Source organism: Lactuca sativa, chromosome 3 (genome assembly GCF_002870075.4).
Source record: "Lactuca sativa cultivar Salinas chromosome 3, Lsat_Salinas_v11, whole genome shotgun sequence".
In the NCBI taxonomy this organism is placed as follows: domain Eukaryota; kingdom Viridiplantae; phylum Streptophyta; class Magnoliopsida; order Asterales; family Asteraceae; genus Lactuca; species Lactuca sativa.
Window position 1 is genome coordinate 110,288,944 of NC_056625.2, and position 15,369 is coordinate 110,304,312.

Below are 15,369 nucleotides of genomic sequence, written 5' to 3' on the forward strand. Positions count from 1 at the left end.
TAACTATCGACTAATGCAACCAAATAACTTATATAATGTTCTTAAAACTCTAAACACTAAACACAACTGACAATTGAAAATTTGAAATATACGATTTTGTTTAAATGTAATCTATTTATTGTAAACATTTGAATCATAGTGTGACGCTCTTGAATCATAAATATTTGGATAATGTACACCAATTAACAGCATAAGTACGTTGTTTAAAGAGCTATTTTTAAGATTTATTAATTCAAGAACATGTCAACCATAAAATGATGATATTCATTCATCATGTAATTAATTGCAATGAAGACCTCACCATGCACACCATGCTTTATTTTCATAGTCGACATCACTCATGACTAAGTTGAATCCATTACTAATCTCATTGAGTGACTCGAATTCGTGAGTCAACTCAGCCAATTGAGCTTTAAGAACCAAATTGTCGGACTCCATCTTGACGAACATCTGAGTTGTATCTTTCAAGTTGATGGCCATGCATTTGTTCTCACTCACGAGTTGACTCACTTGTCCTACAAGATCCTCCATATGTTTCTTTTTGCGTATCCTCGATTTCCTAGCAGATTCCCTGTTCGATATGGTTCTTTTTTGCTTCCTCGAGACCGAATCATGATTATCGTCAGAAACCAAAACCAGGGGTTGAGTTGACTCATTAAATTTTGTCACACCACAAGCAGCCATGTTGATCATAAATCGAAAATACAGTCGTGATCACAGGAAAACAAGAGAATATAAATGCAAATACGTATATAATACTAGTGAAACATGCATGAAGGTATTTGGCTTCATGAGAAGACGTAGAACCAGTAGAGGAAAACAACCGAGAAAGATTGAACCAAGTGGGTGCGGCGGCGTAGGGTGGCGGAGTCTGTTGTGTAACCGGATAAGAGTGCTTCGCTAACCACCGGAGACATGATCATGACGATGCATCAAATAGTGTCAGTGATGAGAACGACTCTTAATTGATACGTGTTCTGGAGACTATGGTCATAAAGAGAAGAGGATGATGCAAGTTGCAAGAAATATAGATAGTCACGGGTTGCCCAATGCAAAGTAATTATATATAGTACATCCGTTTCGAGAAAAAGACAATTATTTAGGGTTAAATGAAATGTATTTTTGTACTTTTATTACACCAATACAATTTTTAATAGTAACTCAAACATCCATAAATCTATATATTAGTTTAAACAAGACTTTGAATTTTCAATCGATTGGTTAAAATTTAAAAGACGTTTTTTTAGAAAGTTTTCAAGAAATCAACTGATGATATGGTAAAAATATGTAACGTTTCGATGTTTCATCTTTCATGTCACTATCAACGATGTAAAAAATAAGGTAATCGGCAAGTCTTTTAACATGTTACCTATTTGTTATTGCCCAAAGTTTTTGGATCGATTCAAGGTGGCCAACCCACCCAAAATCTAGAATAGTCTAAACTGTAAAGATGTCGTTTCTTCATGATTTGAAGGTGCTCCTCCTTTTCTTCTTCACTGACATCTCAAATTATTTGCCACCCTGGATTCGGATACTGTATATCTCATTCCCTTATGTCGGAAAGGACCTAATTACCACTATATATTTGGATAATAATTGGTTCTTCAATCGAACCATTTGAATTATACTATTTCGTTTGGATAATTAATCAAATATTATTTTGGATTTTGGATTGATTTATAAAATACTAACTTATTTATTTTTGATATATATCTTTAATTATTTAATGATTAGTACATTATTTTTCATATATATTTATAAAGTTTCACACGATAAAAACCTTAATAAATATTTTTCTCATAAATTTTTTTATCTATAAAATAATTAAACTATAATATATTTTCTTAATAGTTGTCTATATAAAGTTTCACACGACATCTCAAATTATTTGCCTACCTACGATACTCATTTTGTTTATGTCATAGAAGACCCAATTGCAGCGGAATCAGACCCAGTTATAACATACTTATGTAATATAACCACACTCTACATGATCATGTTGTAACTAGTTACACTAACCATCTAAGAACTAGTCCATATATTATGGTTTCCGTAGTGATTTAGATAGGATGTACTAGATTATACATGTCTAAGTTTCCTAGGCCCACAATATATAACATAATACACTATTATATTTAATCCAATGAATAAATAAAAATGTGCAAGCGATATGAGATTGTTAGTTGGTAGTCATTCGAAAGATGGAATTATGATACACAATATATAACATAATACACTATTATATTTACTTTTTATTTTCATTTTTCAGTAAAAAGAATTAACTTTATGCATAAGCCCTCGACATATTCAATATATCAAATGGATTAATTTTGTTTTCATCTTAAATCATATTACCATTTAGACTTCATTAAAGAAAAAAAAATTGTTGTCGTAGTTGTTGTTCTTGCTGTTGCTGCTATTCCGGTTGCCGCCAGCACGACATGCCAAAAATTAGATTCTACACAGACCTAATATCATGTCTGGAAAACTAAACAACATTGCCCCAACTTCTAAACTTCCAATAACCAAGGACATCTTCCAAATGAGAGTCAAACTTGACGATAGGTTGATGCATCCAATGAACTTCAACTCATACAACCCAAAACTTCCAAAGAATTTCTGCTATTGATGATAAATGAAATGACCAACGATCAAGGATGCATTGACAACTAATCCCACGTGAAGCTAAACATACCAAACTCTGAAACCAACTGGATGATCAACAACTGCCCAACCTAGACTATAAATGTCAATCTTTACAACAAGCTGACAAATCCTTCAACAATCGATACTCAACCTGGATGACCCAACCGCCACTTGATCCATTCCTCTGAAACCTAAACTCGAACAGGTCGTTGATCCTCCAAGCAGAAAACCTAGTTATCCCCCACTTAGGGTTCGAACTACCAACCGTTGGTGTTGCAACCAAACCATATCTCAAACTGGATCAACCAGGTACAAATCATCCCTGACTCTTGGAATATATAACACACGCAAGATGATCTTCTAGATAAGGACCAAGCAAACCCTAAAAGATTTTGAATCTCAGATGAAGACCTCCAATATTTCCAATCATAACCACTTCTAACATTAAGAAATTCAGGCAAATGCACAAGTAAAACTTCAATTTAGTATACAAAAACATACACTCCTCGCCTTCAATCCCAATCGTCAATTCATCATAAGAATCATTCATAAGTACCAAAAGGCATCATTCTCAAAGTCAGGATACGTCAGAGAAAACAACGTTGTCTCTTTCGATTCACTTCCTTGATCACCTACAACCATCATCTAGCACATGCCTTACCTATAACCCATGAAACAGACCCTTGGTCTCATCTCAAGGCATCCATACCAAAAAAATCCTCTTGTACATTCCCACACTTCCATACTGCCGCCAAAAACTGCTGCCAACTAGTCTCATGCTGGGTTTACATCCCAAATCAGAAAGTCACATTCCTGCTCACTCTTTCCTCTGAACTCGGAAAAATGGGAGGACATAACCCTCGCCGTAGATAGTGACATTCCAAACTATCTGCCAATCACTCATCATTTGGCTAAAATCCTTGATCCGATCACGACAACATCTTCCTTCATGAGTCTCGCGACTCAATTGGCACTACTTTGAGCAAGGCTCTTGGGACCTCAAAATCAACTAACTCATGTAGGTCTGCACCATTCAAACCCAAACCGACGTGGCCACTAAAGCCGAAACAATCACCAGACTTATCCCCATCCTGAACAACCATAACCAAAAGATTGGCAGATACAAAAAACATTGCCACGAGTCATGGTTATCAAACCATGCTATCTACCCTTAACCATCTACTTAGAATCCTCGTGACTTTCTTGATTCCAGTATAGATCATGTGCTTCCAATAGTATGGGCCTAATACTACCTTCTACACCAATCCATATTTTCCTCAAGAGTAAATCCTGAGTCCTCTAAGTCACCTACTCATAATAATACTCCCAATACATGCCAAACAGCGTAGCAATTGCACTAAAGCACTTCCTAGGCTCTCCTAGGATCCCTTGTAATGACCTACTAAATTATAAGGTAAAAATTTCATTTTTAATTTAACCAAAACATTAATTATATTTAAGTCAACATTCACTACCCTTTTCCAAATATTCAAAAGTACTTTATAACAAAACAGTCATCAGAGTACAATCCCAAAATTTTCAGAATGCGAAAACATTGGTTGATGCGTTGCGATCAAGCCGGGCCCTTCCTTTTCGAACCGGAAGTACCTAAAACTATAACCATAGAAACTGTAGGCACAAAGTTTAGCGGGTTCCCCAAAATAGAACATTCAAACATATAATGGGCCCCGCCCTAAATCGTATAACGGACCCCACCCACTAAGTATAACAAGCCTTGCCCTAACTCACATAACGGGCCCCGCCCACTGAGTATGAAAAGCCTCGCCCTAACTCTCACAACGGGCCTCGCCTAGCATACAAACATACAAGTATGAAAAGTAATAACATACAAAATACTCGTTGCCCCCCCCCCCAAGCATAGACACACATACACATGCAAAAGTCATGCAGACAGCTAGCACCCTAACATATTAAACCATGGGTCGGCAATGGTACGTTCGACCTGCTAAACATGGTGAGGAAGAATCACCTCAATCCGTTGATAATCAAATGACTGCTCGGGTTGCTGAAACGGATAACCTCTCGCTAACTAACAAAATTACAATCTTAATCAATATTTATCCCGATAATCCAAAATCCGAGGCTCACTCCATAAACCAACTTCCTAAAGGGTAAAAGACCATTTTACCCTTTTCTCACTTGGCCCAAAGCCAAGGCCCAGTCCAAGAGCATAAAAACCCAAATGGAAACTTAAAGCCCAATATGGCCCAACTTCCTAATTAGGCCTAAAAACTATCATGGGACCAAAACCAAGGAAGCCCACAACCTGACCATGGCCCACAATCAGAAATCCAATGGCCCAACAAGGCCAAAACTCAAAAAGGCCCAAAATAGCTGAACTGGAGAGTACGCCCTGTGTACTCAAGACGTACACCCCGCGTACTCAGACCTGAAGTACAAAGTACAAACGAGTAATGGCTAAACTCAACATTACGTTGAGTGTACCTCCATATACGCCCATCGTACTCGCCAAAAACCCAAAACCAACCATTATGCCCTTAATGGGTTAAGCCAAGATGTCCAGAACATAGATATGATCCCTAGACAAGGTCTTAACCAATAAAGTTGCCAACTTTACTCATATATATGCCTTAATGGGACCATAACCTTAATAAAATCCATAGAAAACACCCTTATTCATGCATGGTCAAAAATAATTCATCAAGATGACATTTTTATGAACAAGGGACCTCCCAAAGGCCACGATCCAACATTCTAAGCTCTTTGAGTAGCTCATACTCACAAGGATAACTCTAAGGACGAAAATGAACCCAAAATACTCCTTAAACTAGATCTAACACCTAGAGTCATCAACATAGAAACTTTATACCTCTAAAAGGTAGATCAAGTTACAACAATCATGGATCCAAAAGCTTCACACAATCCCAGATTTCTCCAAGAAGTTACTTCTTCTTCTATGAACACCAAAAAACATGAAATACCACCAAAAGCTTAAAAACCACTTAAATGGAGGCTAGGGTTTAGAGGGATGGAGGATGAAGATAATAGGATTTGGTAGTTAATTAAGGAGCTTAAATAGGGTCCAAGACCCTAAATTAGGGTTTTGGTCTGACTGGAGTACGTCCTGCGTACTTCTGGTATGCCCATTGTACTCCCTTAAGCATCTACGATCCATCTGCTTAGTATGCCAAGCGTATACGAATGTACACCCCGCATACTGGACTTAACACTAGTATGCCCTGTGTACACTTGTATACGCCCCGCATACTCGGTTTCACCCTAAAACCACTAAACTTCCAAAGGTCATAACTTCTTCGTTTTAAGCCCGTTTCCAATGATCCTTATATCCACGGAATAGTTAACGAGAAGCTCTACAGTTCTACTAACTTATACCTTCCTTAAAACTTCCCGAACAAAAATCCAATTTCCCTAAAAGCACAAATTGTCACTTTACCGATATACCCCTTGGATCCAAAACATAAACTGAACTCCTGGATCATCTAAATTACATTATCCACATATAATTAGGTCTAAATCTCCTTTCCCCAAAGGCCCTAATCCTGATGATAACCCATCTTTGGGCCACAACCCCGAATTAGAAAATGATTCGGAACAGGGACTTACAACTCTCCCCCAATTAAATTAGATTTTGTCCTCGAAATCACTCCTTACCACCCTCCTGGAAACCAAACTCTCCGATCAAAATCTTCTAGGTTGAACTAACCACTGATCCCATAACTGTCGTTCTAACACGATACTGCTAAAATTTCGAAATCCCATCACTTGCCTAACCTCCACACAGGTAGAACCAATCTGAAACATAATCACAAGTATCTATTTCTATCATCCAAAAACTATAAACACCATGTTTCTAACCCTGAACCTTCCAACTGATAATCCGACATACAGATTCCTTAATCGAAAACCTGCTGAGGTAAAGATCTTTCACATATATACATCAATAACTCCCAACGTGAGTCTCGACCAAAAACTAAATCGGTACATATTCATAACCTGATATCCAAGGATTACATTTGTATTTCACCTAGAATCTTCTGATTCACTGCATCCATTCACTAAACTAGGATATATAAAAGAAAATCCCCAATCCACCGCTAAGACTACCAGTCTCACACCTGTTCAATGATAATGATTCAGTATGAGTGGTCTGTCAGGGAATCAGACTATCTCAAGACAACAGACTTCAGACGAAGTAGATGTGATATTGTGTAGAGAATTCATTCATCTTCAGGTTTTAGAACCCTGCTAGAGTAGGTTATGGCCGCCTTGAAAAGGTTGGGCACGGTTACCCTGGGAGGGCTAGGGTGTACCAAGGATTGTGGCCATGTTACCCAAATTGTCAGGCATGTAAGGGATGGTAAGGGATGATTACGATGACGAAATCTAATTTAAGTGGGGGAGAGTTGTAACACCCCGTTTATTTATTAGATAAATAAACAAATTAATGAATGAATTGTAGCCCTAAAATAAATAATTATATATAAAAGGATGGTCTCGAAGAGCTAATTGTCACAATTTTTAAGATCGGAGGTTAAAAGTGTTAACATGGTTGAAGTTTGATCATTGGACATAAATTTAGAAGAATTTAGAATGTTAAGGGCTGTTTGGTAATGTTCGGATCTAATTTGTAAGGATTTTAGGGGTAGGGTCTAAATGGTAAATTATGGACTAGTTTAGAAAGATTCTGATGAGGGAGGGACCAGTTCTGCCAATATGGCAATATGTTTGTGTGACCAGGTATTTATACATTATGAAACCCTAAAACTACGGAAAAAAGATCAGCTGTCACTCCTATCTGATCCCTCTCGTTTGCGGCTGCAAGTCTCACGACCCCCTTACCACCTATTGTTGTTCCCTTGCCTATTGAAGTCGGAGAACCGCCACCCTTATGCTACCTTGCTCCAACCGTCGACGTCTTGAAGCCGCCACGAGTCTGCTACTGCCATTATCTCCGGTTACATGCCACCTCAAGTCGCTGTCGAAGCAACCAATGCAATTGAAGCTCGATGTCGGGCGGGTGTTGTTGCCGTTCCCAGCCATCAACGGTGTCACTAGCTTGAGTCATCGGCTGCCAGCGCCCTCGTCACCACCTCTCTATCCTTTCCGTCGTTCCTCTCGATGTTGGACGTTGTGAATGTCCAGGCCGCCGTGGGAGGCCACCGTGCTGTTGTGGTTAGTATTTTCGGGGTGGATTGCCATCATTTCCCCACCGCAAACTCCCCTCCATCTCTGTTTGCGGTCATGCATGAAGATTACCTCCACTGCCGCCATTGTTATGTCGCCCTCGCCGTCGTTTTGCGCCACCAGGAGGGGTGGCTCGACCCGTTCATGGCCATAAGTGATTCATGGTGCTTATGTTCGGTTGTGGTGTTGGTTTGAGGCTGCTGGAATGTTCGTTTGGCTGGAAATTCGAAGAAAGGCACCACCGCCACCACCGTGAGGTGGTAGCTGCCGCTCTCTACCACCGACTGCCACCAAGTTCGGGAATCTGTCATCCAGCAGTTGTGGATTGAGTCTGCGGGACTTCAGCAGTGCCAGGTGAGTCTTCTCACCATACCCATGGGTCTAAGGCACCAAGGCCGACCCATTATGTTTTTATGATATATATGTGTAGTCACTCTGTGATTTGATATGATATGTGATTGTGTGTTTTGCATGAAGACCCCGGGGGGAGCCCATGACATTGGATGTAAGACCATGTGGGGTAGCCCATGGAAGTCCTAGGTAAAGACCATGTGAGGTTGCCCATGACATTGGATGTAAGACCATGTAGGGTAGCCCATGGCAGTTCAAGGTAAAGACCATGTGGGGTAGCCCATGGCATTGGATAAAAGACCATGTGGGGTAGCCCATGGCAGTCCTAGATAAAGACCATGGGGGGTAGCCCATGACATTCTTGCTGGTTTTATGTATGCATGGCTTATGTGATATGTGTGTAGCTTTTATAACTAACATGATGTGTGTTATGTGGATTGTGTGTGTGGTATGCTCTGGGAAACTCGCTAAGCTTCATGCTTACGGTTTTCAGTTTTGGTTTCAGGTACTTCATTTTCAAAGGAAAGGAGCCAGCTCGATCGCAACGCATCACACTATGTTTTCCGCACAGGAGATCTTTGGGATTACACTCTGATATTATTTTATGATGACATTTTTGATTATTGACACACCGTTTTTGATATAAGATATTATTATGGCTATTTTATACTGATGGTTTTATGTAATAACTTAATTAAAACGAAATCTTTACCCCTGATTTTTGGGTCGTTACATAGAGGATTTCTAGGGCATCCTTAAGTGTTTGCATGATTAGCTTATGTGTTGGTATGTATGGTTTGATTGGTAGTTAGTGAAGACCATGTGGGGGTTCCCATGGCAGTGGGCTATGACCTTGGAGGGTTTCTAGGGCACCTGGTGTAAGACCTTGGAGGGTTTCCAGGGCTTCCTTATATGTTTATATGCATGGCTGGTGTAGTTTATATGATTTACGTGAGTATGTGAATAAGACCTTGGAGGGTTTCCGTGACCTCTTCATATGTATATATGCATGCTTATGCGATTGTTATGGTTTATGTAGTTGTTATAGCTGATATGGATTATGTGGTTATGCGGATTGTATGAGGTATGCTATGGGGAACTCACTAAGCTTTGTGCTTACAATTTTGTTTATGGTTTCAGGTATCATCGATTTGGAAAAAGGAAGGCTCAGATTGATCGTAGTGCACACACCTACGATTTCCGCAATGAATAATTTTGGGATAAACTTTGATAAATGTTTTACTTAATGATGATTTGTAATGTTTGAAACAAATGGTAACAATGTTTTAGCTATATTAAAAATGAAATTTTTACCCTTGATTTTTGGGTGGTTACACAAATGGTACGCCCAACGTACAATCTTGAATATGTGTTTTGATCAGCTAGTATGACCAACGTACATTGAGTACGCCCATCGTACTATAACCTCGAGCACCAGATTTAAAATGCTATAACTTCGTTGTTTCAACTCCGATTTTGGCGTTCTGTATATCCACGGAAAAGGTATTGAAGAACCCCACAATATTATCTAGATATCTTGTACAAAAAACTTCTCGAACAAAATCCATATTTCAAGCAAGACACCGCCCTATGATTTTCCTTTTTCTACCCTTCGGCCTGAAACACAATTCAAAGGTTAAGATCTCGCAACCATCATTTCTTCCTTCCAAAAAGTCTAAACATTACCTCGTTAAGGCCTAAAGCCTTTACAAAATCGACTTCCGACCCACGACCCTGAAATAAGAAATGACAGGAAACAGGATGTTACACATTTTTTCGCAAATGAAACCTTCTTTTTAAGTCATTTTCCTAGTAGACACAATTATCGGCAAAATAATCGTGAAGTAGACGTTGATGTCCTCCTTCGTGATTTATGTTTAACATCGCACATCTGGTTAATAAAGAAGCTAGATCTAGTTATAGTAGCATGCTCGTGTAATACTCGTACATCATAGAGGCAAGCATATCATCATCAACAACATTATCGTTAGACGGGTCGAACGAATCCATTTTTTTTAATTGTGAAATATTGAAATTTTATATAATGTATGCCAAGAATGATTGAGGTGAACGAATTAGGAATAGATCGTGTGTGTGTATGTATGTGTGTGTGTGTGTGTGTGTGTATATATATATATATATATATATATATATATATATATATATATGGCATAAGAAAATAATTTTTTTTTTTGCTTTTTTATTTTTTTTTATAAAAATTGATTGTTCAGACGGTCGAATTCAGAAAAATCAAAGAAATCAAATGTGTTAAAGCTCGTTATGGTTACAGCGTCATACCGCATAATGGCTTTTTTTTTTCGAGGGGAGCGCGGGTGGAGGAGGAGGTGGAGGTGGAGGGAGGGACGGAGGGATGAAGTGTTTATACCGTTACCATGCCGTTGAGGTTGTGCCACGTAGGCCATAACACCCCTCAATGGGCCTATACCGACTTCCTCTAATCAATATTCCGGTTACGGTACCTTTTTGACAATATCTCATATAATTGTCCTTCACTAAAAAAATTAAGTAACTCCAAAATTATGTAACAAATGTTATTAAGTTTATGTTGAAAATGCTAAAAGTCAAACAACACTATCAACACAACTAATAATGTGATATTATAGTGAATATCTATCTTTTAAGCTTTTAAAGATAATAAAATTAAGATTTTATAGAATACCAATACAAATGATATATATTTAAAGCCATCACGTAATGGAGATGGTGACCGAGTCTACTTTAGTTTATAATGATTGATAAAGTGACAAGTGGTGTGGGTTTGGTGTTAGTAGTTGTGCAAGAAGCCAACAATTATATACCAAACAGATACATATATTTATTTTAAACTAAACTACAAAAATTGTTCTTATAATATATAAAAAGATTAAAATTTCATTACCTAAATACGTGTTTCTTCGTTAAGATGATACATTTGTAAGTTTTTTTTTCTTCATATTCCTTATTTCTAGTGTTATTGATTTATTGTAGTTGATAGCAGTAATAAATCTTAATTATGTACACATTTAACAAGTTTTTGATACATATAAACACAATTTTGCAAAAAATAAAAATAATTTATGAGTTATTACGTTTTAAATAATCGAACACTTTTTAACAATATAGTTAAAAAGTGTATTTAAAATTTCAATTTTATTATTATTATTATTATTATTTCTCTCAAAAATCCTAAAATGATAATTACAATTCAAATTAATCCAAAATCATTATATATACTATTAATTGTTAAAAACTTGGTGAACAAGAATCTTTAACAATTTATATTTATGCCACACTTTTTTCCTTCGTTTACAACTTTTGCCACACCTCTTGCTTTTTAATTTGGCCAACCGACTATTTGCTTCTTTTCACTTGGCCGACACTTCTATTTTTTAATTTTTATGTCACAAACCGCCTTAACAATTTTATTATCATTATCTTCTATTTTTCACTTGCGATTGCTGCCTTCATTGATCATTCTCTAAATCTCTTAATCTCTTTCTTGCGATTCACTGTTCGTTAAAATTAAATGTGAAATTGAAAGATTGCAAAATTGAAACCTTTGTTTTCTTTTAGGTAACAAGCAAATTACTTTATAGAACATTGTTACTCAAAGGAAGTGCTTAACTTTTAGTTTAACAAAAATAATAATAAAATAAAAATAAATATTTCAAGTAGCATTTATAAAATACATTTCTATAACTTTACAAATTGATTTAATTGCCTTTTTTAATATCAATGGATATTTCATATAAGTCACTTTATTTAATCTTATATGTTTTAAAAGTTTACTGCTATTTTTTCCAAACGTGTATATACAAATCAAAACTATAGCTACTATCTAATAGCTACAAGCTACTTTCACCCAACATGTGCAAATTCTCAAAATCAAAGTCATCTTTATCAACCAAAAGCATCACATTGCGCTTTTACACTATTTCAAAATTCAAAAATAATAATAATAATAATGGAAGTTGATGAAAAAGAGTAAAACACCAACATGTAGGGATTCAAAACAAAAATTACATAAAACTAAAGATTTTACAATCCAAATTACAAGAATAATCAAAACCAAAAGCCCCACATTATGCTTTAAGGTTTTACACCATTTTTAGTTTCTAGAGCAAATAATAAACAAAATTCCAAAAATAAACTATCTTTGAAACACCATTTGATATGCAGCTTCAGGATGATAATGCAACATCTCCCTCAACATCTCTTCCCTAATCATCTCTTCATTCATATTCTCATCAAGATCCAAATTAATCGCCATTTGGGCACCCGGGTTTTGTCTCGGGTCAAACAAACCCGCCATGTACGGATGTTGCAGAGCCTCCGTCACCGTTATCCTCTTCGCCGGATCAAACACCAGCATCCGCCGCAGCAAGTCCAAAGCTAAAGGATCCGCCGCCGGGTATAAAGAAGAAAGACAAATCCCTCTTGTGAAAGGCAAAGTTTTTATAAACCTTCGAGCTTTTGCGTTGTCGATGAATCCAATATCATCTTCGTTTTGACTCCCGAGAATGTTGATTATCAGTTTCAGTTGATTCAGGCACTCCGTTCCCGGAAAAAGCGGTTTCCGGCCGAGGATTTCGGCGAAGATGCATCCGACTGACCACACATCAATGGAGGTCCCGTAGTTGTCGCAACAGAGGAGAAGCTCCGGTGCTCTGTACCACCGTGTGACGACGTATTCCGTCATGAACTGTTCGCTTCCTTGGCTCGTTCTCGCCAGTCCAAAATCGCAGATTTTCAGTTCGCAATTTGCGTTCACGAGGAGGTTTCCAGGTTTTAGGTCACGATGGAGGACATTAGCAGAGTGAAGATACTTCAGACCTCGAAGCAACTGAAACAATTCGATCAATTCATGAACAAGAAGACGATAACTTATTAGGGGAAACGAGAATTTAATCATTTATACCTGAAATAAGAAGAATTTGCAGTGATCGTTTGATAGAGGTTGTGACGATTTAATGATATGATGAAGATCGGTATCCATTAACTCGTAAACGAGATAAACATCTTTGAAGCTATTCCTGTAAATCGGAAACATGACGTCTTTCAATCCGATTACATTTTCATGTCTGATATGTCGTAGAAGCTTTAATTCTCTTAGGGTTCTTAACGCATCAGTTGGGTTTCCAAACACATTGTTGATCTTCTTGATTGCGACTTTCTCGTTTGTTTCTCTGTTGATTGAAGAACAAACAACACCATATGCTCCTCTCCCAATTGGTTTGATCGGAATGTATTTTGTATCGATTTCAAACAATTGTTGCCATATAGTGTAATAATGCTTCCCGATTTGCCTGAATCCGTTTGGAGGCTCAACATATGTCGCCATATCTGTGTTCATTATTAGAAATGATGAATCTTTTTGATAAATCAAGCAAATAATTGGCTGAAATCCGTTGTAACATGCAAAACCCACTTGAATTTTTAGCAAGAATTCCAAAACTTAGTTCAAATTCAAGCAATGAATTGGTCAAAATCAGTAATAACTTGAAAAAGCAAACAATTAGTCAAAATCAATAATAGCTTCAAACCCCACTTGAGATTAAGCATATAATTGACAAATACCTGTAAATCATGCAAATCCCACTTGAAATTAAAACAATAATCGGTCAATTTTTGACAGAAGTTCTTAAAACCCACTTGAAATCAAGCAAATAATTGGACAGAATCGTAAACAACTTGCAAAACCCATTTGAATTTCAAGCGTATAATTGAAAACGTTTTGCAAAACCAGTAAAACCCTATTGGATTCAAGTGATATCGATGAGAAATTGAGAATATATAACCAGATAAAAATCCAACAACATAGTGTGAATCGGTTCAAGAGAATCGATACTTACTTGCTACAAATAGATCTTCTTCGATCTCCAATTCCTCAAAAAAGCACTATTAAAATAACAATAAACCCCTGACTTTGCTATTTCCTCAATCTTCCAAATCCCAATTGCGAAAACTTTCTTTGCTTTTCCTAAACGCAAAGCAAAGGAACTGTCGGAATCCTCCACTTTCGGCACAAAGTTCTTCCCTATTTCTCATGGGGTTTCCTGAAAACCGAATTATTGGACTGCGATCACTTCACATCAATCAGTTATCTCCTGAATTTCTGGGAAATTAGTAACATCAACGATGATAGTAAATCACTAAATCAAGATACGGATGAGATATCGTGATTACGTTGATTTATAGAAAAAGTAGCTGTAAATTGTAATGGAGGATCTCCACCCACTCAACTAGTTGAAATTAGGCATGAACAGATAGCGAGAGGATTTTTTTATAATAATGATCACATGAAAGTGTGAAGGAAATTTGGAATTAAACATCCAATCGTGAAGGAATCATTGGTATTTACATTGGTTCATGCATATACCCAACTTATTTAAAGAAAGTATAACCAGAAGCAACAACAAGAAACCGTCTCGGCTTGCCAGCTCGGCTTGTAAAACCCTCTCCCACACACTTTATTTATTGCTATAAAATTTTAAGGTAAAAACTACATCTAGACCCCTATATTATGGATTTATTTCAAAAAGTTCGGCTTCTTTATTATGACATTTTTACCCCTAGATAATATTTATATTTACGGCCTGAAAGAAAAAGAAATGAAAAGAAGGCACACAATTTTGCATGAGCAATAACGAGTACTCAAAATAATGCCACTTTGAGGACTCTAGTAACACGTTTTATGTTGATAAAATAAACTAGAAGTTAAGAAGATAGTATGTAGTTCATTTCATATAGACAAAAGAATGAAAATTTATGTGATAGAGTTTGTAATAACTAGCCTCACATTGATGAAGAATAAGAAGTTGAAATGTCATAAAGTTCTCAAGCTTTAGGGTATTAATAATTTCGCCATAATTATGAAGTTGTTATGAGAGTTGTTAGGCTAGCCCATCGCTTTGGATTTGAAGCATAATAAATGACAAATTGGGATATTGATTTTGTGTGTGCACTAACTCGTAGCAACTCTATCCCATTGTATCAATTAGCCTCATGTGGATCAAAATAAACTATTGTGACGTCTTTTTAAAGAAAACTATTAAAATAGAATATACATATTTTTACATGAATATTCATATCTTGTGTGTATTTTTGTATTCACTTGTGAATATAATTAGATTTGACGAATACAATCATATGATATTTAATATATTATATTTACACTTTGAATAT

General features: G+C 36.8%; 2 protein-coding genes across 2 annotated transcripts; both read right to left on the reverse strand.

The window, feature by feature from the left end:
* Positions 1–297: 297 nt before the first annotated feature.
* On the reverse strand, positions 298–684 carry LOC111910660 (bZIP transcription factor 2). The gene has a single exon (XM_023906499.1). It carries the CDS (start codon positions 682–684, stop codon positions 298–300), a length of 387 nt encoding a protein of 128 aa, XP_023762267.1.
* An 11,500-nt stretch (positions 685–12,184) lies between these two features.
* Positions 12,185–14,635, reverse strand: LOC111889172 (mitogen-activated protein kinase 7). The gene is made up of 3 exons (XM_023885313.3): positions 14,037–14,635; positions 13,103–13,527; positions 12,185–13,027 (listed from the first exon to the last, which is right to left on the reverse strand). Exons 2-3 carry the CDS (start codon positions 13,523–13,525, stop codon positions 12,335–12,337), a joined length of 1,116 nt encoding a protein of 371 aa, XP_023741081.1. The 5' UTR covers positions 13,526–13,527; positions 14,037–14,635; the 3' UTR covers positions 12,185–12,334.
* Between the last annotated feature and the right edge of the window lie 734 nt (positions 14,636–15,369).